This window comes from Trichoderma breve, chromosome 3 (assembly GCF_028502605.1).
Source record: "Trichoderma breve strain T069 chromosome 3, whole genome shotgun sequence".
Classification (NCBI taxonomy): domain Eukaryota; kingdom Fungi; phylum Ascomycota; class Sordariomycetes; order Hypocreales; family Hypocreaceae; genus Trichoderma; species Trichoderma breve.
The window spans coordinates 3,014,626-3,040,060 of NC_079234.1; the positions used below are offsets into that span (position 1 = coordinate 3,014,626).

The 25,435-nt window shown below is 50.9% G+C and overlaps 8 protein-coding genes across 8 annotated transcripts; 4 read left to right on the forward strand and 4 right to left on the reverse strand.

Moving 5' to 3' along the window:
• Nucleotides 1–1,618: 1,618 nt before the first annotated feature.
• Nucleotides 1,619–2,338, reverse strand: T069G_05317 (ribosomal protein l35Ae domain-containing protein; the record flags this gene model as incomplete). The annotated part of the gene is made up of 5 exons (XM_056172527.1): nt 1,619–1,716; nt 1,775–1,875; nt 1,941–2,036; nt 2,242–2,251; nt 2,314–2,338. The coding sequence occupies 5 exons, from the start codon at nt 2,336–2,338 to the stop codon at nt 1,619–1,621; spliced, it is 330 nt and encodes a 109-aa protein (XP_056029385.1).
• Nucleotides 2,339–4,818: 2,480 nt separating this feature from the next.
• Nucleotides 4,819–6,808, forward strand: T069G_05318 (glucose-6-phosphate dehydrogenase, NAD binding domain-containing protein; the record flags this gene model as incomplete). Its single annotated transcript, XM_056172528.1, has 6 exons — nt 4,819–4,835; nt 4,984–5,059; nt 5,124–5,144; nt 5,242–5,586; nt 5,668–6,607; nt 6,693–6,808. The coding sequence occupies 6 exons, from the start codon at nt 4,819–4,821 to the stop codon at nt 6,806–6,808; spliced, it is 1,515 nt and encodes a 504-aa protein (XP_056029386.1).
• Nucleotides 6,809–8,147: 1,339 nt separating this feature from the next.
• On the forward strand, nt 8,148–11,591 carry T069G_05319 (mediator complex subunit MED14 domain-containing protein; the record flags this gene model as incomplete). The annotated part of the gene is made up of 4 exons (XM_056172529.1): nt 8,148–8,846; nt 8,918–10,104; nt 10,265–10,439; nt 10,536–11,591. 4 exons carry the CDS (start codon nt 8,148–8,150, stop codon nt 11,589–11,591), a joined length of 3,117 nt encoding a protein of 1,038 aa, XP_056029387.1.
• A 749-nt stretch (nt 11,592–12,340) lies between these two features.
• Nucleotides 12,341–14,262, reverse strand: T069G_05320 (flavin containing amine oxidoreductase domain-containing protein; the record flags this gene model as incomplete). Its single annotated transcript, XM_056172530.1, has 3 exons — nt 12,341–13,069; nt 13,127–13,735; nt 13,810–14,262. The coding sequence occupies 3 exons, from the start codon at nt 14,260–14,262 to the stop codon at nt 12,341–12,343; spliced, it is 1,791 nt and encodes a 596-aa protein (XP_056029388.1).
• A 594-nt stretch (nt 14,263–14,856) lies between these two features.
• Nucleotides 14,857–18,443, reverse strand: T069G_05321 (SLIDE domain-containing protein; the record flags this gene model as incomplete). Its single annotated transcript, XM_056172531.1, has 4 exons — nt 14,857–15,009; nt 15,064–18,030; nt 18,126–18,293; nt 18,360–18,443. The coding sequence occupies 4 exons, from the start codon at nt 18,441–18,443 to the stop codon at nt 14,857–14,859; spliced, it is 3,372 nt and encodes a 1,123-aa protein (XP_056029389.1).
• A 1,113-nt stretch (nt 18,444–19,556) lies between these two features.
• On the forward strand, nt 19,557–20,291 carry T069G_05322 (uncharacterized protein; the record flags this gene model as incomplete). The annotated part of the gene is made up of 2 exons (XM_056172532.1): nt 19,557–19,711; nt 19,754–20,291. The coding sequence occupies 2 exons, from the start codon at nt 19,557–19,559 to the stop codon at nt 20,289–20,291; spliced, it is 693 nt and encodes a 230-aa protein (XP_056029390.1).
• A 440-nt stretch (nt 20,292–20,731) lies between these two features.
• Nucleotides 20,732–21,459, reverse strand: T069G_05323 (ion transport protein domain-containing protein; the record flags this gene model as incomplete). Its single annotated transcript, XM_056172533.1, has 3 exons — nt 20,732–21,005; nt 21,095–21,331; nt 21,383–21,459. 3 exons carry the CDS (start codon nt 21,457–21,459, stop codon nt 20,732–20,734), a joined length of 588 nt encoding a protein of 195 aa, XP_056029391.1.
• An 856-nt stretch (nt 21,460–22,315) lies between these two features.
• Nucleotides 22,316–23,094, forward strand: T069G_05324 (RNA recognition motif domain-containing protein; the record flags this gene model as incomplete). Its single annotated transcript, XM_056172534.1, has 3 exons — nt 22,316–22,393; nt 22,466–22,722; nt 22,836–23,094. 3 exons carry the CDS (start codon nt 22,316–22,318, stop codon nt 23,092–23,094), a joined length of 594 nt encoding a protein of 197 aa, XP_056029392.1.
• Between the last annotated feature and the right edge of the window lie 2,341 nt (nt 23,095–25,435).

Below are 25,435 nucleotides of genomic sequence, written 5' to 3' on the forward strand. Positions count from 1 at the left end.
AAACTTATTGTTCTGCAGCATGGAAAGCAAGCTTTCTTTCTTTCTCATTTACATACCAGTTCGTGAAGATTGTCAAGGCTTCCATCCGCTGGATTAGACCCTGTGTTATATAACCGTATGCTAGTATATGTGGACAGTTTGGTATCATTACTTGGGTCATATGCTATGTGAAGGCGTTGGATATCTAGTCCTACGATATGGATTTTAACATTGACTCAATACACTCATTCTTATAACTACCTCGTTCGATATGGGAATCTCAGTCTCATTTTACTGTTGAATCAATATTCTCTTTGCTCTAAGCCGTACTTTGTCCTATTACGTAGCAATGTTTCCTTATATGGGCTGATTCGGCATTGTTTGACTTCAGCTGTTCGTAAACTTCATTCTATAGCCTCCCCTGAAGCGGCTTGGGTTTAATATCTGGCTTGCAGTTTGGCGCAAGCTCAGATCGGGTACAGATTTATTGGGCACAGTCGGAAAATCAGACTTGGCGGACAGATGTATGCCGGTGTCTTTCTTCGGATCTGCATTCGGCTGCTTTTCTTTCAATCTTTTCTAGGAGGGCGGCATTCTTCTCTGGAAACTTTTGTAGCACAGAATATAAAGAGCTAAATCGGGTGACCGACTATTTACGAGGTTGATTAATGCCTATGTATAAATTGACCTGTGAGCTGCCTGAAGGTACAGCCTGAATATCCACGTAGTTATCATGTGAAAATGCCTATAATAGCTTCACCTATTGAGTAGAATCGATGAATCTGAACTGTTGGGTAGCTGATAGTTCATTATGGCAACAACCGTTCTATATAAATGATATGTCTACTACTCTGCCCTGAGTACTTGTGTTGTTTCTGCCTCTTACTATCCTGCCGTATATACGTCCGATCTGATTAGATCTGATCTGTGAAGAATTAGTCTCATTGGGATTAGGGCGACTACGGCTCAGACTGGGCTCGTCGTGTTTCCTTTAAGGGGCTATTATTACGTTTATCTTCACATGGGTGGACTTGCGAAGCCTCCAAAGGAATTGCAGAGGAACCAATTGGAGGAGACAGAGCAGTAGTGAAGTCATAAGAATAAACCAACGACTATCTTCTCTATGTGAGAATTGCCGTGGACAGGCGACTGGAGTGTCGCTCTGCAGTGCAAAATCCATTAAAGCCAATATAAAACACCAAGCAGGTATCGCATCACGAATACTCCGCCATCTGTCGTGTATCATTTTTCTTTGTTTTGTTTTTTTATGCGCAATTCCTTTGAATTGCAGGCCATCATGAGATAGGCAGTTCTTGCTGGATGGATACACGAGAAAAAAAAGCCCAGAGACCGAGTAACAAGACAGGCGCCAATTTTTGGAGGGGGGGAAAAAAGAAGAAAGAAGAAGAATTGGTCTGCCACAGCCTCAGTTCGTTTCGTTTCGAGTCTCCATTTCTGCAGTTCGCAAAATTTTCTCCCACATACGTCAAGTCACAGTTGCCCAAGAACCTTTCGAAGTTGGGAATTTGACGAGTTTTAATTGAGTGCCTCAAAGCAAGGCGATATGCTTTATCCTTGCCTCGACCAATGCAACCAAATGAGAACCGCCCTCACTACCAACTCCAATCCGAAATCCTATTTATATCGACGAGGGGTACAGCATGACGCGAACGGAAGCACCGAAAGACTTTGAGGGAAGAGGCTTGGCGAACTTGGCGCGGACAACGCCGGAGTTACCTGGTTGAGAGCGTTAGTTGGATCGAAAATGGCTTCAGTGACGAGAATAGATTATTACCGTGAGGTCGGGTAACCTTGCCCCAGATCACGCGGATCTTGGTGCCGCGGATCTCCTTCTGGCCACGGTAGACGAAGGCGACCTTCTTGCCGAGGTAGAAGCTGTTTTCGCATTGTTAGTACTGTTGCCCTCCCCATCATTCTGCGCTCGAGATTGTGAAACGTACTTGGCAGCGTTTGTGCTGTCAACACCCTCGATCTTGATCAGGCTGGTGCCAGGGTGGGTAATGTTACGAGAGCGCTGGTAGCTCAGGTGACGTCCCCTATGGTTGTCTCTGTTAGCCAAACGTTCGGTTTCTTTCGGATCTGGTGCAAAGCAGTCGGGAGATTTCGAGGAGGAACGTGTTTCGCGACGTGATGAGGCAATTCTCGTCAAAGCCAAGAAGGCACCCATCTCTTCCATTCCCTCTCTGTGATCCCCCTCTCCTTCTCCGCTGCCATTCGGAATTCGCGATCGCAATTACTTACTTGACGTATACTGCCAGAAAGTTAGTACGATTAGATGACAATTTCGCAGAGTCCATCGGCAAGGCAACTCACATCTGTGACCACTTTCGGAAGGCATCGTGTCTGTTGTGTAGCTTCCGCCCTCTCAAGTAACCGATATACAAGGAGGTCTGGTGCTCGTCGTTTGTCGTGATGTCGAACTGATGGCAACGGGGTGGATGCGATATCGTGTGTGGTGGCTCTAGCACGAAAATTTGAGCCCTCGGCATCACGTGGTGGCTTAGGGCATTTTAGTTCACAAGCGACTGTGGCTGGAGAGTGCTGGAGAGTGCTGCACCGCCTCATTTCCTGCGATTTGAGATATCGATATGTAAGTAGCCACACTTCGTTTTCTCGCTAAAGACTTCCATCAGCTAGCCTATTTGGGAAAAGCATGCAACTTGATCCCAATAATTCGCCCTACCTCTGTACCGAAGACGGCCTGCCTGCTTAGATCTCTCTTAGATATCACGCTTTTCGGGGAATATTTTTTCCCTTCGAATCTATGGCTAAGCTAGATACTAACGTACAGTATCATTCTTCCCAAGCTCTGGAAGACGAGAGAAATTGTTGGGGGCCGCGGGGATTAACCATTGGTCACCGTTGTCCTCTTCAATCAAATAGCCGGCTGAGCGCTCAGCCCCTCGCTTGCATAACATTGATCGAATCATTCAGCGCTGCTCTCTTAGTTCTCTTGGATCTTGATCCATTAATTGTCCATCTCTATGCCCACGGGATCATACGTCACTTTCGGTAGGCCGACTACCTACCTGGGTAAATGCAAAAGACACTAGGTAATCCATGATAGTTAGGCTATCACACATCAAGATGAAACCCAACTATGGAGACCATGTATTTGAACAGGTTGACTCAACTCAAGGCACTGGCACAAAACAGTAAGAAGAAAAAGAAAAACCAACTAACGGAAAAAAAAGACACGAGGCACAAAGGCATGAGGCAGCATTAGGCAAGTTATATGGGTTGAATGACTATTACGAGTCCTAGTGGTAAATCACCAACATGGATGGATGCTCGGACAAAGTTTCCAATGTTCCATTCAGCGTGCCAAAATCGCCGAGGCCACTCCTAGTCCGGCCCGGGTTGTTCTCGGAAGATGCGGCGACTGATCAACCACAGGCCGTCTAAAAGTTCCCGGCTCCATGAGGGGGCAAGCCGGGGCGACCAGACCTCGAAACAGGCAGAAGTAAGATTACCAATCCCTCCCATGTGGTATTACTCGCAGAATCTTGTAACAGGCTCTGCCGTATACTCGCACTTTCGGTCCACTGGTGCGGTGTTAGGGGGTTTGCTGCGCTTCCAGCGGAATTATCGAATTCCCGTAGCGGCGACGAGGCGCTGAGAACCAAACAGAAGCACCACCTGATGTCTCTGGAACCCGGGACAATAGGTCCTATAACGTGTAGAGTAGACGGGCTGGCTAGTTGCTCGGCCCAGTCAATCATCGGGAACATCCGTCAAGTTCTATGCTGCGCTTTTTTTTCTTCCACTGTGTTCCTCTCCTTCCACGCATAAGGTACTTAGGTGGATTATCCCAGACTTTGTAAGCAACATACTTCACAAGGGGTGATCCATGACTAGAAAACGACAAAGGATTTTTAACAATCAATAATAATGTTCCCGTCCCGAATCTTGTGCTCTTGGCGAGTGTGCTAGGGGATGCAAATATGGCCCTTTTTGGCAATTGGTGTTTAGTTGAGGCGTTATCTGCAACTCAATCTGCGGGTGACCCCCTCAGTACGAAATAGGCATACGGTGCTTACATTTGTCAGTTACATGTACATATCCACGAAGGCAAAGTAAGATGCCGATGTGCAATTATGCAGATGCTACAGCCATGATAGGTAGGTGCCAGTTGAATGAATGCCCCGTTGTGCTATACTTGACAATAGTGGTTTACAATTACCTGGACAGGTAACCTGTTTTCAACTCCAGTCCCTTCATGATATTCCCGACTTCAATGCCGTAAACTTCAAGCTTCGTCTCTTGGCTGTTTGCCTCCGCCCGGTATCGCCCACGCTGGCTCACAGTTAAATCCCCATCTTTCTCCCGGTAGACTCAAGCCGGGCAAATTACTAACCGTGCTGGATGGTGGAGAACGACCCTCGAAAGGAGCCCCGGAGGCTACGTGACTATCGCAGTGCGGCTAGCAGGACTCCGAGCTTCCTGATGACTTTGCAGCCCAGCAGGTACCTGACGGCACCGACGGAGAACAGCACTGAGGGGCGCTCTAGCAGGACTTGCGCTAACACTGGAGCACTTGACGCTGTACTGCTAGAGCTCCAAACTCCGTCAGCGCATTCTAACCCCGTCGCCTAAAAAACCAAGCAAGCCCACCGCGTCTCCCCCTCCGATCCTCAAGCTCCCTCTCTTCTCTCCCCAACCCAACGCTGAACCTTGATCTTGGACCGGCGCCTACACCTTCAATCTTCGCCCCAAGCCAGACCGGTTGTTTGCTACTCTCTTGCACGCTCAACAAGGAGCCAGTTTTCACTTTCCCGCGTTACCTTATCCCGTCCGAATCCAGAGCAAACCGCAGCAATGGACCCCAACCAGCCGTAAGTACCGGTAACCCCACCATGACACCAGCTATCGTCACTGCGTCTACAAGCTTCAGTGCACGGCGGGGTTGAGCCAAACTCTGGCATCGAGAGAAAAAAAAAAGAGCATCCGCAAGAAGACGGTTCGCTAACAATTGCGATGCAGCCAAACGCTCGAGCTCAAGGAGAACACGACGATTATCGTTCTCGGTGCCTCCGGAGATCTTGCTAAGAAGAAGACTGTGAGAAGCCGCCTTAATCTATCGTTGTTTTGCAACTCTTTGCGCTGACACAAGCACTTCGCAGTACCCCGCGCTCTTTGGCCTGGTAAGCAGCCCAACCATAACCACAGAATAGGCTATGCGTTTTTTTGCAGAGAAGCGCCTCCATCGAGATGTGCACCAGCTTACATGGCAATTGTTAGTACCGAAACCAATTTCTGCCCAAGGGCGTCAAGATCGTCGGATATGCCCGGACAAAGATGGACCACGAGGAGTACCTGCGACGGGTGAAGTCATACATCAAGACGCCTACCCCGGAAATCGAGAAGCAGCTTGAGGAGTTCACCAGCCTGTGCACCTACATTTCCGGCCAGTACGACAAGGATGAGTCCTTTGCTGTTTTGGACAACCACCTCAAGGACCTGGAGAAGGGATGGCCAGAAGCGCACCGCCTGTTCTACATGGCGCTGCCTCCCAGTGTCTTTACCATCGTCTCCCAGCACCTGAAGAGATGCTGCTACCCCACCAGGGGTATCGCCCGTGTCATTGTAAGTTGACGGCATGCTTCTTTTCTGCCTTGATGTCTCATTCGTTCTATTGTTGTTCCCCTCCTAATCACTCGCCTGTAGATTGAGAAGCCCTTCGGCAAGGATCTTGCCAGCTCTCGCGAGCTGCAAAAGTCTCTTGAGCCCGACTGGAAGGAGGAGGAGCTCTACCGTATTGACCACTACCTCGGTAAGGAGATGGTCAAGAACATTCTCATCATGCGCTTCGGCAACTCCTTCCTTGGTGCTACCTGGAACAGACACCACATCGACAATGTGCAAATCACCTTCAAGGAGCCCTTTGGCACCGAGGGCCGTGGAGGCTACTTTGACGAGTTTGGCATTATCCGAGACGTTATGCAAAACCATCTTCTCCAGGTCCTCACTCTCCTGGCTATGGAGCGCCCCATCTCGTTCGACTCCGAGGATATCCGAGATGAAAAGGTCCGTGTCCTCCGAGCCATGCCTGCTATTGAGCCCAAGAACGTCATCATTGGACAGTATGGAAGGTCGTTGGATGGCAGCAAGCCGTCGTACAAGGAGGACGACACTGTGCCCAAGGACTCTCGATGCCCAACATTCTGCGCCCTTGTTGCCTACATTAAGAACGAGCGATGGGATGGCGTTCCATTCATCATGAAGGCTGGCAAAGCCCTCAACGAGCAAAAGACGGAGATCCGTATTCAGTTCAAGGACGTTACTTCAGGCATCTTCAAGGACATTCCACGGAACGAACTTGTTATGCGCATTCAGCCCAACGAGAGTGTCTACATCAAGATGAACTCCAAGCTTCCTGGACTCAGCACCCAGACTGTCGTTACCGAGCTTGACCTTACCTACAGACGCCGATTCTCGGACCTCAAGATCCCCGAGGCATACGAGTCACTTGTCCTCGACTGCTTGAAGGGCGACCACTCCAACTTTGTTCGTGACGACGAGCTGGATGCTAGCTGGCGCATGTTTACTCCCCTGCTGCACTACCTGGAAGACAACAAGGAGATTATCCCCATGGAGTACCCCTACGGTAAGTTCCTGCCTCATCTTTGCCAACCCCCCGGGCATGTTCACGGCCTAGCTGAATTGAGCTTCAAACTAATCCGTCGGTATAGGCTCTCGAGGCCCCGCTGTCTTGGATGACTTCACAGCATCGTATGGATACAAGTTCAGCGATGCTGCCGGCTACCAGTGGCCGACAACCTCGGCTGCCCCTCCTACCAAGTTGTAAGTGGCTGGTGCAATTGCAATGCACAATGTTTGACATGTATTGCCTTGGATCCTAGATGGAGCAAGCATAGTAACAATTGTTGCAGTTAAAAAAAAAAAGAAAAAAATCTTTGTTATATACATCGTCCCCAAATATAATGCATTGGACGTATCATGGGTCTTAGGCGGGATATGGCTGTGAGGTAGTATGGATTTCATAAAAAAGTTGAGCGTCGTCTAAGCTGCAGTGGCACGTACTGGATTATCAAGAGCTTAAGCTTCTATTTCGCAATATGAAGAAAATAAAAATTCTAGATGACATTTTTTTTCTCGAAACGCAGTGTTCAACTTCTTTTGTTGCGGTCTTTGCTGAGTGATGTCGCAGTGTCTTGGGAAAGGTTGCTGTGGTACTCCGTAATTCAACCAAACAATCCCATCAATAGCAGTAATCACCCGTGCACCGTACCATGCAATCAATGAATTGACTGGTTGATTGCTTTTAGAACTACTATACGAGGCCAAGTTTCCATGTTCCTTTGCCAACATGACCCCCATTCTATCCAACTTTTAGGCTATATAGAGTTGCCATGCACTGATCGGAACCACCATCCGAATTGCTGGCTAAGATGCGGCCGTTCAGGTACTTCGTGTCGGGCAGTTGTTATGGGCGCTTCACAAGTCCATCTGGTCCGTGCGCAAATTCACGTGATCTGCCGTAGCTTTCGGTGTCCGCCTTGCCCGTGTTACCTCGAATCTTTGAAAACGGAGAAGGGCGGCTTTGTTGGCGCATCATCCTCAACCCCCGACCACGACCCAATCCGCGCCTGTATTTCATCCTCCTCCCACCTCAAGGCGCACTGATCCGAGCACCGCCCGTATCGCCGAGTCTCGAAACATTTGGTGCCTGAATTCAAGCCGCGTTCACGCTCTCTCGGCTGCTTCCGTGCCACTTTCTCTCGCGAAAGGCCCATAATCAAACCGAGCCATCCAACACGTGCAGACGCCCTCAGCCGTTGCTGTTCCTGTTGCGACATCTATCGAGAACTCTGATTCCTAGCAGCCACTTTGGAATAGCTGCTTGAGTCCCCTCGCGGCCTTTGAATTTATATGCGAACTCGTTTCCAACGCGCCTCCGACCGTCCGCATCGGTGCAGATGACCTCGACGGTCATGCTCCACTGCCGCCGCTCATAAAGAGGCAGAACATAACCCTTCCATGATACGCGCGCGATAATTCGACAATTCTCTCGCGAGCCAGGTCGATTGCGTTGTCAGGGGGCGTGGTGCTGGCAGTATCAGTTTCTGCGCGGGGGCTGCGGCGACTTCGTTTTCACAGCTCGATAAATGCCTGGCGTCGTCACTATGGACAGTGGAGGCCAGAATGGCGCACTTTCCGACCACCACAAGGACTCTGCCGTGAATGGCATTAACGGTGTCAAGAGCATTGACGGGCCGCGAGTCGCGCCAGATAAGGGAAAGGCGCCAGCTACAACTACAGCCAACAATGGGAGCAATGCCGTCAATGGAGGGGGGGCCGAGGGCGAGGCTCGATCAAATTCTCCGATCGAGCAAGTTTCGCGGATGAACAATCTCCCTGATGAAATCGTTCACATCACTCAGGGCTTCGTTCCGCTCTCCCTCCTCCTAACACGGCTCGCTCAATCTACGCACAACATGTTACAAGACAAGATCGCCGAGCTGGCCAAACTGCCACTTCCTGCTGCTGCCACGAACGGGACCACAAACTACACTCAGAGCGCTCCGGATGACACTTCAGGCGAAAACCTTCGAAAGAAGGCGATGTTACTACATTTCACCCAGGATATGCATGCAAAGTGGGTTAAAGCACTAGTTATTGTGGAATGGAGCAGGAAAGCTTCCATGGTCAGCAAACTTATCGATCTCAAATTCCACCTCGATCAACAACGAATCCTCTACGATACGGCCCTGGATAGCATTATCAATGTGAAGCGGGACTTGACGTATGCCCGAATGCCAAGCCCTGATCTAAAGACGGCACTACAAGTTCTTTCCACTGGAACGGCGCCGTGGATGCCAGACGTAAGTGAAAGTCCCTTATAACATAGCTCCAAATTAGATTGATCCTTTATCTTACAATTTCATGTCTCTAGCTTCAATATATTGAGCCGCCCCCTTTGACAACAGAGGAGCAGCTGAGAGGCATTGGTGATCTGGATACGCTGCTATCTCTGCGGCTAAACCTTGACGATTTTGACAAAATTCCGCATCAGTTCCGAAACTACACGATTGGATCAGGCCGAGTCACTTTCAAAGTTGCCGGAGAATTCGAAGTGGATTTAACGATTGCAGATGAAGACTTCGAAAAGCAGTTTTGGTTCATTGACTTCAGATTTGCCTTTCGACCGGCGGCACTATCACTCCCCGAATCGTTACGAACACCACTTGAAAACTGCGTAAACGAGGCACTGGCAAAGGATGGATTAACGGGTTGCTATCAATTTTTGCACGAATACGTCTTAACCACCAAGATCAATGAGCTGAAGCGCCAAGCGTTGCAGCTGAGCCGGACATCATGGACTGGTACGTTGGCAGTGGAACCTCTAAACAGAGCCTTGTCCATCCAGTACTGGACGTCTCGTTCACCCGCTACTGGTCTGAAAAACTGGATCATTGTAGCGGTAAACAGCGGACGCAAGCAGGGAGGCAGAACAGATCCAAAGGCATCGAGTTTCTTGGCAGCAAAGTGGTATCGCGATGGTAAAGAAGTCAAAGACGTTGAGATTGAGGTGAATACCGAGAATCTGTCGGCAGAATCACTGCTGAAAGACGTCGTTGGACGGCACATCGAGCACATCCTGTCAAATATTCACTCTGGGCTATTGGCAGCGCCAAGATTCAAGAATCGCGAGACCGGCGTGGTCCTAAACATATCAAAAACCGATCCGGTGGCATCCTGCCTAAATCTGCAAGTAGGGTACGGTGGCACAGTGTCCCTCTTAATCGAGCCAACGAGCGGTGCCTTTGCCATGAAGCCGCATTCAAAGTTTTCCATTCAGCCGGAGCTTCAGCTGAACAATGGAAAAAACCCAACGGAAGACGGAGTCAACTTCTTAGAACACTTGCGATGCGCAATTATAGAAGATGAACTGGGTAGAATGGGAACTGCTAGGGGTTGGTCTGTCCGGAAAGCACCCGTAAACGTTGATGAGTTGAGGTCGATTACCAAGATGCGGAGATGGAGCCGTACATTATGGCTACAACACGGAGGATGGGGTTCAACTTGGTTTGTTGGAGTGATTCTCAGCCTGGAGGGCGATGAATGGTGGTTGCTCGAGACGTGAGTATATGCCGCTCTTAACTTGATATTTTCTTGTTCCTTCCCCCTTTTTTCTCTCGCGGCTAACCAAGAATTTTAGGGATTCTACTCAAACGAATGGTGTCTCCAAATTCCACACCAAGCTTCCACTTAACAAGGGAACACCCCACATGTCAGGCAGTTTTTGGGATAACCTAAATCTCTTTGCAGGTGGCATGATCACTCAGTCAGTCGATATGAGAGAGCTACATCGGCGTAGGGTTAAGTGCCAATCGAACGGAAGCATCGATTTATCTCTACCTCAACAAGTCAGAATGCCATCCATCGAAGTGGCACTATCGGCCATTTTCCCAACAGTGACGCAAGAAGACGCGGAGGAAGTAAAATCACAGCACCACAGCGCTTTTGGATTGAACGAAGATCCGCAAGTACTTGCGTTATTACGCTTAAAGGCGGGAATCTCTCCCTCGGCTAGGGAACCGTGGGCAGAAAATATGGTTGCAATCAACTTCAAGGGTGTTCACTCAGAGTCCAGACGTGAAGAGACAAGCGAAGGAAGCTACACAACATCCCATGAGTTGGTCTGCACCTCAGACGTGGTGATCAGAGTGCGACGACCAACAAGATTCTTGGACCTGAAGGGTGTGGTGGATCGGAATGTTTCCTACAACCCTCAGAGGGGCGAATTCATCTTACAAGTCCAGCGTCGCGTCACTGAGCCAGTTTTTGACATACTAAAGTCGCGAATCAAGGCAATTGACAGATTTGTCAACTTTCTCGAAGCTATGGAGAACGCTAAAGGTTCAATCATTAGCGAATCGATCACGTTAAAAGGAGTTGTCTTCTGCTATAGCTCGCCGCTACCCGCGCCGCCGGATGGGGAAACTGCCGCTCCTCCTTCAGCTCGCGAACTATGGAGAGTGAAGATGGATCTATCCAGCGAAGACATCGATATTCACATGGAGAAGGATAACCCCCATGTCCGGGTTATCGATCTCGCAAGGAATTTGGCCAGCACAGAAGGTGGTATCGGCTTACTGATGGCCTGGCTTCCCATGTCATTACACGCGATGAAGGCTCTCGTCCAGCTGGATGCCCAGTGGACTGAGCTGTTTGAAAAAGGACAGGGCCAGTTGGACTTTAGCATGAAATCCATGACGTGGATCAATCTCAAGTATAAGGACCTTGCGACAGGTCAACCTGGAGACAAGACCAAGAGGAGCATTTCCATAGATGTCAAAATGAAGGCCCGCCGTGGTGAAGGGTGGTGGCACGCTTGGCGGTCTACTACCAACGCAGCACCCGACGAGTTTGACCAGGCTTTGAAAGCTGTGTGGGAAGGCAAAGGGAACAATTGGCTTGGTCTTACTAGCGGCGCAGCAGCCCAGTCTAATGAGGCTGTCATGGATATGCTGCTTGCGATTGATGCTGCGATTCGAGGAGTTGTACATGCATCACCGTCAATACCACCCGGCGGCGTGAAAGCAGAGGTGATAACATTAGACTAACTACAATGTCGCAAGGGGGTCCTATAAGGCATAGGTATATATACATCTACTCTCCACAAACGAAACGACTATCTTGCGGAGAGTTTCCGTCAAGACTTGTCATATCAAAAAAGGGGGCGGATTGCAAAAGAACCAAGGGGCTGTTACGAAGCTTGGAAGGGGGTTTGGTCGGTTCGGTATCAAGGGGGGAATTTGCGGCATTCGTGCTTTTTTTTCCTGCTCCTTTTCTTGTCTATTTTTTTTTTTTTTCTTTCGCCTAATGATACCTCGAGTGAAACGTGCAAAAAAGCTCACTACGCAGCGAGAGAATTTGGATAATGGGAGCATTCATCAGCCAGGGTAATCTACATTGGAAGGGGGCCGGACGGGGGGCTTCTATAACCATTCGTCTTTTTTTTTTTACTCTGTTCTTCTTTCTCTCCCCCTTTTGACCAATAAAAAAAAGATTATGTGGATGGACGACTGGAGGCGGTTTGTATTATGAGATAGATGCCTGGTAATTAATGTTATGTGCATAACGTGCGGCGGGATCCTGCTTTGGTTCTAATGCCCTTGTTTTTTTTTATATTGATGCGTCCAATGCGAAGTCTATGCTATGGTGATGAAAAGTGGTGATTGCTGGTGAACCAACTCAGTTTTTGATATGTACTTTCCCCCCTTTCGTTTCCGCCATCTATATGGTAATACCAGAGAAAGAGATTCGTACATATAACCCCCTATTAATCGTACCGTTTCCGACCTTTGTTTATTTACCTTCTAGAAAACCTCCTGACGGGAATCCTCTCCGTCGGCACGCCGCAGAACTGAGTCGGGAACTCCAGCTGCTCCAAGCCCGTAGTGAGCCAATTCTCCCTAGCAACGGTATTGGCAATGTCGTAGCCGTTGCGCAGCGCGCCCATTGCGCCAATCTTCGTGTACGACCCTCCTGCGACGGCGAGCCTGCCCTTGAAGCTGTCGTGCAGCTCCTGGTCGGCGGCGGCCATGGTGTCCTGGTGGCCGCGGTTGTACTGCGGGATGCACTCGTTGGCGAGGCGGGCCATGGCGAAGCAAGGAGTGGACTGGGGGATGCCGAGGTGGCGCTCGAGGACGGCCTTTGCCTGCTGAATGGCCTCTTCCTCGGAGGGCACCCGGACGGTCGGGCCGTGCTCTTTCTTGGTATCGTAGTAGTGGCCGCCCATGAGGACGAAGAGCTTCGTGCCGGCGGGCTCGTCGGGGCCCCTGACGCCAACGTCGGAGTCGAAAAAGACGCCCAGGGCGCGCTCGGGGTTCTGCTCGGGGGGCACGGAGAGGGGGATGAGGTAGCCGAAGCCTGGGGGCTTGAGGTTTGTCTGGGGATACCAGATGTTGACGGTCATGATGGAGACTGCTTGCGAGGAGCCGAGGCTGGGGATGTCGTCGGTGATGCGGGCGAGGTGCTGGGAGGGCAGGGTAGAGATGACTTTGTGGTATTTCTCAGACGAGTTTTCGCCGGTTGTGATCTAGATTTCGAGGCGTTAGCAAGAACGAGTGTATATATGTTAGTTGTTATGTCGTACCTTGATGAGCTCAGTCTCCGAGTCGTAATCAATATCAGTAACCTTGGCATTAAGCTTAACCTCGACGTTCGCCTGACCCTTGAGAGCATCTCCCAACGCAATCGGCAACGTCTCCATGCCCGTCTCGCCAAAATTCAACAGCGCACCCCTCGGCTGCTGCGCAAGCTTCCGGATCTGCGGATCCTGGCCCATAGCCTCCATAAACGTCTGCTCCGAGATGGCCATATGCCGGATGTTGGGCCCCAAAGCCGGCAGATAATGCACCCAGTAGAAACGGTCGAGGACACTCCGCGCGCTGAGAGTGTAGATGTCGCCGCCGTAGATGCCGTGGACCATGGCCGAGGCCAGGTTCTCGGCTACGGCTTTGCTGCCCGTGATGTGGTAGATCCAGTCGGCGATGGAGAGGTCTTGGACGGGCACGCCGTCCTTTCTGCTGAAGAGCCGTCGCATCACGTATCCGAACCCGGCCCATAGAGACTCGAGAACGACGGGCTCGCGTGCGAATGCAGCCAGGCTGGTGTGTGGAGGGAGCGGCACGAGATGGTCGGGATAGTAGATGTATCGTGGTTGATCGGGAGGCGAGACGACTTTGAGACCCAGGTCGAGAGCCTATGAAAGCAGCACAACCTCGTTAGCCTTCTGTTTCTTCACTCGAACATCCTCTTCCTCGCAGTCAGACGCACCAGATCCCAGAGCACCAAGTCGTCAAACCGCCAGGTGCTCTTGTTCAACGACGAAAACGACCTTGGGCCACGCTCGAAATTCACCACTCCCTCAACACCGCCAACTCTGACGGGTACCTTGTCCGTCCTGATCCATCCGCCCAGTCGATCGCCGCCCTCGAGCAGCGTAATCTTGGTCGTCGCCGGCAGCCACTTGGCCAGGTAATACGCCGTCGTCAAGCCCGTCAAACCGCCTCCCAGAACGGCCACGTTTGCGTTATCGGGCAGCTTCCCAGCCTTGCTTCGTTTCGCAGCAGCACCGCCATCGTCGGTCGAGTTGCGAGCTGAGCTCAAGCCGCGGCCCAGATTGCGCCAGGCTCCGGATCGGGTTGTCGCTGAGGCGGCGCTTCTCCTCCAGGCGGTTGACAGCCTGAGGAGGGCCGTTGCAGCGCCATCCGCGCGCTGAAGGCTCATATTGGCAGCTCAATTGATCATTGTCGAGCTCTGGCCGAGCATGCGAGTAGAAATAGAAATCATGATGGTGCCACCTCTGGAGCTCTCCGGGTACTCGATGGGATGATCGGAGATCGGGGCCCACTTTGTTCCGGGCGCTGGGAATGGAGTCGCGCCTCGGCAGATATACGAGTACGAGATGGTGTATGTGATATCCACGGATAGATTTTGTTGTTTCAGAGATTCTAACCAGGTTGTATAACTATCGGAGAAGATGTGAACGACTTCTCTCAAGTTGAGTTCCTTCATTGCATTACTACTGTACAAACTACACAAACTATATCTTTTTTTCGTCTGACACAAGAAGCTGGAGCATCGTCGATGCCTTTCCCACATCCTTCATTGCTCGGGATCACGATAACTGTCCTGCCGACAGAATTATCCACCACCAAGCTCGATTCAATCCTCATTAGTCCCCCAAGCATGAAAACGCCATAAGTTTTGTCGACATAATAAAGCAACGTTATTCCCCTCTCTAAACCTCGTATCCGCATCCCTTCCTTGAGCCCGAGTTGTTTTGCCCTTAATCCTTGGTTTTCCCGCTTTTCATCTTACTCATTTCTTCTTTCTACCCGTGGTCTTGGTCTTCTTGCCCTTGGAAGAGCCACCGGCAACGGAGTTAGCGTTGGAAGCGACGCTGGAGGCTCTTGAAGGGGAAGCTGAGCTGGCTTTGCTGGACTTTGATTTGACGTTGTCAAGAGCCTTATTCTAGAGACATGTGTTAGCATCGGGCCCTTTAATTTACTCTGGGATGTTACATACCTTGACGCCATTCTTAGACTTCTTCTTTGCTGGTGCCATGCTCAGGATGCTGTCTTCATCATTCTCCTCGTCCAGATCGCGCTTGGACTTGCCATTGACCCCATTCTTTCCGGTTCCAGGGCCGTCCTCAAACTCCTTCACGATAGTTGTGAGCAGTGTGTTGCATCGTCGCGACAGCTCAATAGGCGTGCGACTGAGGAAAAACCAATCGAAGCGGAAAAGAGGAGAGTCGCGGATCTCGTCTCGCATTTTTTCATAGAGGCCCTCGGAGTCGATGCCATAACGGTCAAGAAGAACCAACAGGAACCGATCCTCTTCTTCGGTGTAGACCTTCTTGTTAGTGGTTGAGACTGAGTAATTGATCTTCAGTTGCTGAAGAGGAACGCGATACTGCTGCATCTTCTTCCGAAGAAGCTTGCCTTGATGATCGATGCGCCTAGTGCGCTCCTCACCATCTTCGATAACCTTGATGTACTTGGGATAGTCGGAAATTTCGGTGTATCGCTGCCAGAACACCTTGGCATAGGCCCGGATTTCCGCCGTCGTCTTGCTATCAATCTCATTGGAAATGCCCTGGTAATCGTTGCGGCCATATTTCCCTGATCCGTTGATAAACTGCTGGAAATCACGGCGGTTCCAGTGGCCGAAACCTTGATTGGAAAGCTCCTCCTTTTCAGCTCGCTCTTCCTCTGTGAGAGGTGTAGCAGTGTCAATCTCCTGCTGCTCGAGTGCTCTCTCAGCCTCGCGCTCGGACAAGTTATCATCGTCTCCATCAGGCAACGGAACTTTGTACCCAATCTCCTTGCGATAGAAGGCAGTCTCTCTGTCCTGCAGATCCTGCAGTCGGGGAGGGTAGAATTGGTAATCGTGAACTGGCACCTGCTTGGGCGCACGGGGAGCCTTTGGCTTGGCATCAGTCTTGGGGTTGGGATACATGGCCTGTCTAAAGTATTTGTCCATCGAGTAGCTCTGTTCCCTGCGTTCTCGCTTCGATGGATTGATCCAGTTCATGCCGATATTCTTCTTTGTAGCTGCAAAGTTTTCTCCATTCCACTCGTAAGCAGATTCGGATGTGAATTTCTGAAGATCTTCGATACCAAGCTTTTCGTACCTGGCATTCAGCTCCTTGGTACGGGACTCGCCTCGAGTCAAGATATCATCGATATCCTCATCGTCCAGTTCCTTGTCTTTGTTTGCTGCTTCGTCCGTAGAGCTTTTTGACTGGAATACTTTCTCGGCACCATGTTGAATCATGGACAAGAGTTCATCCTTGTTTGCGGCGGCCTTGGCCGCAACCTGGGCACGGCCCTGCTGAATGACGACCTGGTCCAGTCGTAGTTTCTGAGCCGCTCGCTCGAGGACCTTTTCTTCAATCGCATTATCAGTGACGAATCTGTACACTACAACTTGCTTAGTCTGTCCAATACGGTGAGCGCGGTCCATGGCCTGCAGATCGGCCTGCGGGTTCCAATCACTATCGTAGAGAATGACAATGTCGGCAGTTGTCAAGTTGATGCCCAGGCCACCAGCTCTCGTCGTGAGCAAAAAGACAAACTTTTCTGATCCGGGCTTATTGTAATCGTCGATGGCTGCAATTCGGTCCTCGTGAGCAGTACCACCGTCAATACGGCAATACTTGTACTGCCTGAAGACGCAGTAATCCTCCAAAATATCGAGCAGTCGACTCATTTGTGAAAAGATCAAGACTCTGCTTCCCTGCTTCTGAAGTCGTCCTAGCAACTTGTCCAGGACCTTCATCTTGCCAGCATTGTAGATCAGATGCTCGTCAGTTGTGTAGGGAGGACCTGGCTCGGCACCTTCGAAGAGATATGGATGGTTGCAGCACTTTCGCAGCTGCATAACAATGTTCAAAAGCCTAGTCTTGGACTCTCGCTTTCCTCCAGCACCGTTGACAGCATCGATATCTTTTTCCAGAATCTTCTGGTACCACTTGACCTGCATCTCGGACATGCCCAGGTACACGTTGACCTCCTTCTTCGGCAAAAGACTCTTTTCAACATCACTCTTGACACGTCGGAGCAAGAACGGGCGCAAAACTCGATGCAGCTGTTGCACCACCTTGTCCTGATCCTGGTCTTGTCCTGAAAACCATTGGTCGAACGCATCAGCATCGCCAAAGACGTCGGGCAGGAGGAAGTTGAGGAGAGCCCAGAGCTCGTGCAAGTTGTTTTGCAGCGGGGTACCGGTAATGAGCAGTCGGTTACGGGAGTTGAAGAGTCGGATGACCTGCGAGAGAGAGGATTCTTCGTTTTTGATGCGATGTGCCTCGTCAATGATGATATACTCCCAAGCAAACTTCTTGAGATGTGCCTTCTCTCTCAGGACCATTTCGTAGCTCGTGATGCAAACGTCGAACTTCTCGTCAACAAGACGTTCGTTGATGAGTTCGTGACGCTCATCCTTTGCACCTTGAAGCACCAGCACATTGACTTCGGGGGTCCACTTTGCAAACTCTCGCTTCCAGTTGTCGAGCGTCGACTTGGGCACCGTCACAAGGTGGGGACCAGTAATACCCATGATGTGGCGGAGATAGCCCAGAAAGGAGATGGTTTGCAGAGTTTTACCCAAGCCCATTTCGTCGGCCAAAATGCCTGAAATGCCGTTTTCATGCAGCGAAATGAGCCAGTTGAGGCCTGCAACCTGGTAATCCCTCATGGTACCCTGGATAAACGAGGGTGACTCTCTGAAGACTGTATCTGCGGATCCACCATGCTTCTCGTCGCTCAAGAGTTCCGCGTCTTCCTCGGCCTCCGTTCGTCGCCGTCGATCACTCGTGGCACCACCTTTTCTACCAGCGCCCTTCTTGCCTCGAGCAGCTTCGGCATTCTGATGATCGATCTCGGCCATAATGTCACGGATTTTAGGGTCGGGATTCGTCTCGATAAAGTGCCGGAAGAGATCGGTAAGGCCGAGCAAGTATCGAAATCTTCGAATAGTATCATCTTCCTATTTGAAAGAGAAAGAAAAGGGTCAAAGCGTTAATATCGAATACAATCTTCGGTAGGCATTGTCTTATAGCTGGGCAATATGGGAAAACATACCTTTGATTCTCCAAGGCGGTCATGCTTCTTTCCGAAGATGCTCCGACGCAATTGATTCGCCTCGCTACGTCGCTTCCTACCATCTGTGAGGGGCTCACCAGCTACGCTGCTGGCTGTGGTGTTGGGGTTGGTGTCGGAATCGGTATAGTCGGGAGTCTCATCAACGTCCTAGGGTTATAGCTGTTAAAACATCGATCAAGCGGCGAAAAGCAGCAATTAAATAGATGAACTTACCATTTCTTCAGCATGAGGATGCTCCGGAGCATCAGACATGGACGCGTCCGTATCCACGCCGTTGGCTCGAGGTCGCGGAGCCATTGCGACTAAAATCTCAGAGGGGAGCCTCTTTACGCGACTTGCGTGCACGAAACGCGCTTCAAATGCGCCGCTGGGCGAAAGTGCGAGGGGCCGAGAGTGATTCCGTAAATCTAGTAGGGGCCTCTGGCTTCTCGAGATGTTTTGGGTGGTGTTGGAAGCCGTGAATCGACCTCCCTGTTGCTGGTGGAAAGGAGAAGATGTTTTTTCTAGAATTGCGCCTGGCAAGAGGCTCGACGTGCTCATCCAGAGGTTGTCGCCTTTGGGCCTAGCGCTTTGTGCAGGTCCCACCCTTGTCTCTCCGCCAAAGAAAGCCGATTCGGGCCCCCACTTATTGCTCAAAGGAACAAGAAAAGTCCGGAGCCCAAGCGGGATTAGCCAACGACGTCAACAGCGTCAGGGGCTTTTCAGCGCTGCAAATGCAGATGCGGTTCAATTTAGCAGGGGATTTGCCTCCCGTCATTCAAGGCCTGCAAGGAGTGCGCAGTGCATGCAACTCGTACTCGTAGCATTTGAAATCACCGCGCGGTGCGTGCACGTGTCTCGTCCAGCTCCCAGCACTCGGCAGCTCGCCATACACACCCTCATAATCAAAACCTTGAACTTTAATAATAAATTCTCCCGTATCGCTCCTCATATCCAAAAGCATCTCCCGCTCTCGTCTGGTAGCTTGCGGCCAGCTTCAAAGTCACGTGGTAGATGCCAGGGTATCGACCCATCAACCCCACGTGCCGTTCTACCGCCTTCGCCCACCTTTCGAACCTGCTGACCTCGAAGTTTGCCGCTCCAGACTAAATTGCCAGGACTTTCCCCTCCATCGTTTGATCCGATTTGGGGACTATCTCCAGACCTTTCGCTCATTCTCTTCCTTTTTTGAGAGCTTGATATTCGATTTTGAGGCTGCCTAGCCCACAACTCGGCATTGTCTCTGCCGTGCGACCCTCTAAAACCAGGCCGTGGAATCTCTCTCCCTGAGCCTGCTTGCTGGAATCCATACGAGTCCTCAGGTAGGAACACAAAGCTCCCAGTTTGTCGTTACGCCACCCTAACCAGAAGCTAGGCCATACATACCACACACACACGCGCTTGCCATAACAACAAATACCCTCTTTGAAGATGGACTCGTCGAAAACCCGAAGCGCCGTTGGGAAGCAGGCGGCGCAGTATGACTCACCTGAACAGCTTCTCGACGTTTTCAAGGCCGCCGCCCTCTCCGTTACTAAGCTCTACAAGACCTCCGCCAAGGCAGAAGCTCGCGCTCGTGCAGATGGGTACCAGGAGTGCTTGGACGAACTGCTCATGTTTCTGGACAGGGAAAACATTGGCTTGGACGACGGCGAGGGCTGGCGGATTAGGAGGTGGGCCACGGAAAGGCTTGATGGCCGAGACGCGGGACACCAGAGCGCTGAGAGCGAGGATGAGGTCGACAAGGGCGAACGAAATACATCTCCCGAGATCGCTAGAGCCAGCGCCGAACCATCCACCTCGACACCAATTCCGATCGAAACACGAACCGTCTCCCCTCCTGCTGCCGTCCACGTCGCTCCTATGAACGAAGAACCAACCCACTTCGTTGTACCCACGCAAGACGCCTTTACTTTCCACTCGTCGTATCCTAATATCGCCACCTTGGATTTATCAGACCAAAGACAGCAGGAGGTACCTGCTTTCCCAACATCTTTCAGTTCCAAATTTGGAGGAAGCTCTTCTCGGACGGGCCCGCGGTCCTCACCACACCTTGGTCGCGGAGCCGGAACGAAACGGAGGATGGACTTTGACGACTTTTTTGGAGGTTGCCTAGGCGGCAAAGATCCTGTGAACAACGGAAGCAAACGCAGTCGACATACATGACCGCTTTCCACTCTCAGCGACGCTTCTTTCTTTCTTTTTTCGTTTTTTTTTCTACCAGCGATCACCATGTCGTTCAGAGATGGCAGACATAGCACCGCCACATATTTCGTATACATAGGATGGGAACATAGGGCAACTGCGGGACATGGGCGGGAGGTAGCATAGATATCAGGGGCGTTTTTTTTATTTTTCATTTTGGAGGAACGAAACTGCATCGATGGTGTAAATGGATGAAGGATTCTGTCATACATACCTGGAGTTTGTCTCGAATAGAAGGAATGAATGGGAGTAATCTAGGAACATACATATACCATGAATCAGAGCTAACATGTCAGCTCTGAATTGTCTGGACACGCAAATTTGTTTTGGGGCCATTGATTGTGCAACAGATTAATTGTAACTGTAATACATGTCAATGATACCAATTTTTGATTCAAATCCTACTCAGTGCCTGAATGGTCAGAGAACTCGATGCCGAGCTGGGATCGCAATCTGCTATTCTCGGCCTCGAGGTCTTCCAACTGCTTCTCCAGCACCTCCATTCTCTCAGTAGCGCCCAGCACCACTTCTTCGGATATCTTGGCCAGTCTCCATAGACGAAGCACGACAATGAGGGATCCAATGGACTCGGTCAAGCCTCTGGACGTTACATCTATGACGAAGCTGGCAATAATGACGGCGGCATCAAAGAGATGAAACCAAGAGGCAAGGAAGCTTCAGGTTACCAATAGAGTTAGATAGACATAAACAAACGCAATGTAAAAAACAAACAAATAAATGGGGGGGCTTTTTTTTCGACCTACCGCAAGCCAAAAGCAAATAAACATGCCCCAAGTTCAATGAGAAAGAGGCTGCTGAATACCAGACCGGCAATTTCCAGACCTTCAGTCAGCTGCTCCACCCAGGGCTCGTCGTTTTGATGCATCTCGCAGGCAATCAGCTGGATAAAGACATTTGCAAGGAGCGCAGCAACATCCAGCGCAACGATGCCCATGACAACAAAGTGCTTGGTACGGGACTCGAGGAGGCGCTGGCCTGTCCTGCGCCATCGTTGCCAGGAGCGAGATGTATATGAAGCCTGTTGGGAGGACCTGTCCCAGGCGGGAGAATCATCGCTGTCGTCGTCATGGTAGGACTGGAGCAAGGGGGCGGATGAGCGATCCGCCATGATGGGATGGCTGGCGGATGAGTGAGTTATATTGTCAGTGTTTTGATATGAGTCGGAGATAAACAAGACAACAGAGCCTCAATCTATAAGTGCAGGTCTAGGAGCAAGCCTGGGATTTTGCAATGCAGAAAAAGGACGCTACAAGTCAAGAGAAGCTGGAATGCATTAGTCTAGCAAGGTAGTATCGAGCGTCAGCTGCTAGTACTAAGTGATTTGAGTGGTTGAGCTGAGGATGCTCGTCACCAGCGATCCATCCATGCTGATATGCGGGCAGCAATCCATGTGAAGCCATTTAGCCAGCCCAGTGGATAATACAGTAGCCCAGTGAATCTGCTCCCCCACACAAGCCAGGCCCCAGCTACCACGACCTTGCACCAGCAGTAACTCCAGTGGGCCGCGCACGACAAGCAGCCTTATGGGCGGGCAAACTTCGGCTCTGCGTCGCGGCAACACGAGGCTCAAGTGACGATTGTTCCCATCTCGAATTCTTCCTCTCTTTGCTCTTTCAGATCCGTTACTGTCCTTTACGTCGCAGACAACCGAGCTGTCGCGTCCGATATCGCTGCAGCCAGTTAATCCAGGTCAGTAGCATTTGGCGCTTCGATGAATCCTATTTCGACGCAGAAAACCTAAAGCGGTCGCGCTTCAGGCTCCGTCTAAAGGTTATTCCCAATCTGCACAGGGGTGGTCGCATCCTAGCCCTTTTTTTTTCTTCCCGTCCTATCAACAGCTCTTTGTTGAAGTAACAACGACAAGCTGTTCCATTGGTCGCATTCGAACAACCATCGCTGATACCATTGTCGTCCTTTTCAGTTTTCCCAGCAAGAGACTCTGTCGATTCATTCGGTCAAGCACAATGTCGGACGCAGACAAGCCTGAGGGCATCCCCGAGGGGGAGCGTGAGCCGGAGCACGAGACTGCGGCCAGTGAAGAGGTGGGTTTACTTTGACGCGCACTTCGAGACGAGAAGCTGTTACGTGATGGATCTGACACGCCCGCCTGCTAGGAGGAGATTCTGGCGATGAAGCGCCGAGTTGCTGAGATGGAGGAAGAAGCCAAGAAGCTCCGCGAGATGCAGGCGACGCTGGAGCAGCAGTCTGCTGATCTCGCCGACGACAAGGAGTCTGTGGATGCGCGCAGCATCTTTGTGGGCAACGTCGATTACTCGGCCTCTCCTGAGGAGGTCCAGGCGCACTTCCAGAGCTGCGGTTCCATCAACCGAGTCACCATCCTTCTTGACAAGTTCACCGGACAGCCCAAGGGGTAAGCACAACATCTTTACGAATCCCACCTCAACTAGCTTCTGGCTCTCTTCGCTCTCTCTTGTTGCTGTGCATTTCACAAGCTAACAATGGCGTCCTTTTCCCCTTCTATAGCTACGCCTATGTCGAGTTTACCGAGCCTAGCTTGGTGGCCCAAGCCCTCGTCCTGAACGAGAGTGTCTTCAAAGGACGCAACATCAAGGTCACCCCCAAGCGCACCAATATTCCTGGCATGAGCCGCGGTCGTGGAAGAGGAGGCTTCCGCGGCGGTGGTCGGGGAGGTTTTGGACGCGGCGGCGGAGGCGGATTCCCCCGCGGCGGCGGCTACCGTGGCGGTTACCGGGGCCGTGGACGAGGCTACGCCCCTTACTAGGAGCAAGGAAGTGTTTCTCCAATTACACGACCTGCCCAGAGCGATGGATCGAGTGATGGTCTTTTAGGTACCGGCTCTGAGGGGAGGTTTATCATTTCTCGCGACTAAAACGGTTGCTTGCTTTTCTTTGACTTGATTTTATTTGTTTTGGAGAGTTATGGCGGATTCTTTTTTCCTTCTTTTCTCTACGCAGATGACGAAAGATATCCAGCATCTAGGTTGGCATAATTGAGGAGAAGGGCTGGGAGGGAGCTACAACAAGAAAATGGACGGGGATGAGGACGCTGGTATTGCTTTACTTTGATGGAAGAGCTGCGTGTCATCCAGTAGCCGAGTCCAAGTTGAGAAAGACAGGATCAGATATGGGCGACGAGATTGCGTGTATAGTATCAGAATTCGACAAGGGAAAGGATCTGGAGTTTTAGGCCTTGGTGTTGACACCAGATGCTAATCGGAGGCTAGACGAGAAGTAAATTGATTTTTCTCTGTTTGTTAGCTTTGTAGCGCTTCGCTCATTGTCAAGGCCCACAGCTAAGGCGTATAGCTAAGGCGCATCTTGTCTAAGCTATGCTTGTTGCAGGGTTATCATGTACAGTCCATTCCCATACATGGTGATATGCGATGATTCAAACTTGGTCAATCAATATGCTCTTTAGGGCGTCTCTTACAAAGCGTGAATGCAGGGGACAGCAGCCCCTCCTCCACCGACTTCCGCCCTACTATTGACGACATTCGACGCTCCTTCGTCCGATCCTCACATCATAGACAGAGAGCATAGGGCAGATCCATACCCGTAGTGGTCATCTCGACAAGACAGAGTCATGGCACGCCCTATGAGGTTGCTCCAAAGGATGACAAACCAAGCAGCATGGGCTTTGCAAGGTGGCGTTTTTTATCTTTTGATGATACAGCTCCGCGCAGAAACCGGCCGGCCACACCAGCCAAGATGGTCTCATTTTGAGGCCAGGTGGCTTATGACTTTTGCCGTTCAGCCTACAGCATTCGAATCCCTTCTTTTTTCTCTTTGGTCCTTTTTTTCATTTGCTTAATCCCTTTTGGCACAACTTCCGATTCCTCTTCATGCCATCATGATCTAGTTGGGAGCTTGTGTCAGCCAACCCATGTTGGTTTACCTATCCATCTTCCGTGCTACTCGGAAACTGGGGGGGAGCGATCTGGCTCTGGATTGGATGAGTTCGGGGTCACCAGCCCGGCACCCCGTCTCCAGATTGAGCATTTGATGCCAATAATAGTACAGCAGAAGAGGGCAGTTGGTAGTACAAAGTACAGAGTAATACACGTACAGAGAGTCTGAGTAATATAGAGGGGGATGGATTCGATTTGCTCCGTAAAGCGGTGCTTGTTCTGTACCCGCTTGACCTGCTCGATGGCAAAAACTGCGCCCTAGAGCGGCGGTACCCTTTGCACTGTAAACATTGGTCATCACGGACGAGAGGGCTTCTTTCAACCACCGCTGCCCCGATAAAATTGATTTGACAGCATTAGTCAAGGCTGGCTGTGCCGGCATGGCTCCTCATGTTCCACAAGAGAACGAGCAGCTATGCACTAATATGAGCACCTTGAGAGATTCCATTGACAGTTTAGCTGGGTGGGCGATTCGTGCAGTGCTCGTGCTACAAGTCGGGTGCCTTAGTGCCTGGTGGTTAGCAAGGAAGATACAGCACGGCACCCACCCCCGGATAGAGGCAGTGCCAGCGGAAGAGCTGGGCATGTCGTGCTCCCACAGGCAAACATGCAAATCAGTCGGGCGCCTTAGGGGAGTTTGTCAGGGCGTCAAAGGTGTTTGTCGCGCCAGGATCATGCTCCCGTGCTTGTTGCATTGCCCGTCGCTGGTTACTGCGAGGTACCTCTACCGGGCCTAGAGCGGGCAATGTGCAGTATGAGTGCTGCGTGTTGGCAGTAGTAGGTACGAGTACATCAGGGCGACATCCAATCATATGGCAGGGGAGCACGACTAGCAGCAAGCTTTCTGTGGCTGTTCTGTGCCGACTGGCCGTGTCGAAGTAGTATGGAGGAGTTAGTGGTAGTGGTGTTGGTAGGAGAAGCAGTAGAGGCTGTAGAGAAAAAGAAGCGTGAGGTTAAGGGTAATGTACCCAAAACGTCACCAGATGGACAGGCCCTCTATACAGGTACTGGAGCTGCTTTCGGAACAAGCAAAATAGCGGGCAGATCTTGCCGGTTCACTCACAAGTATTATAAATACTTACACAACATGGCAAAAGATCGATTTCTTAAAAGCATTATAAGTAGGCCTAGTAGATGCCGGTCCCGTACTCCGTAGAGTGGTCAAATACACTGTAAAGAATCGAAAGCACAGCGG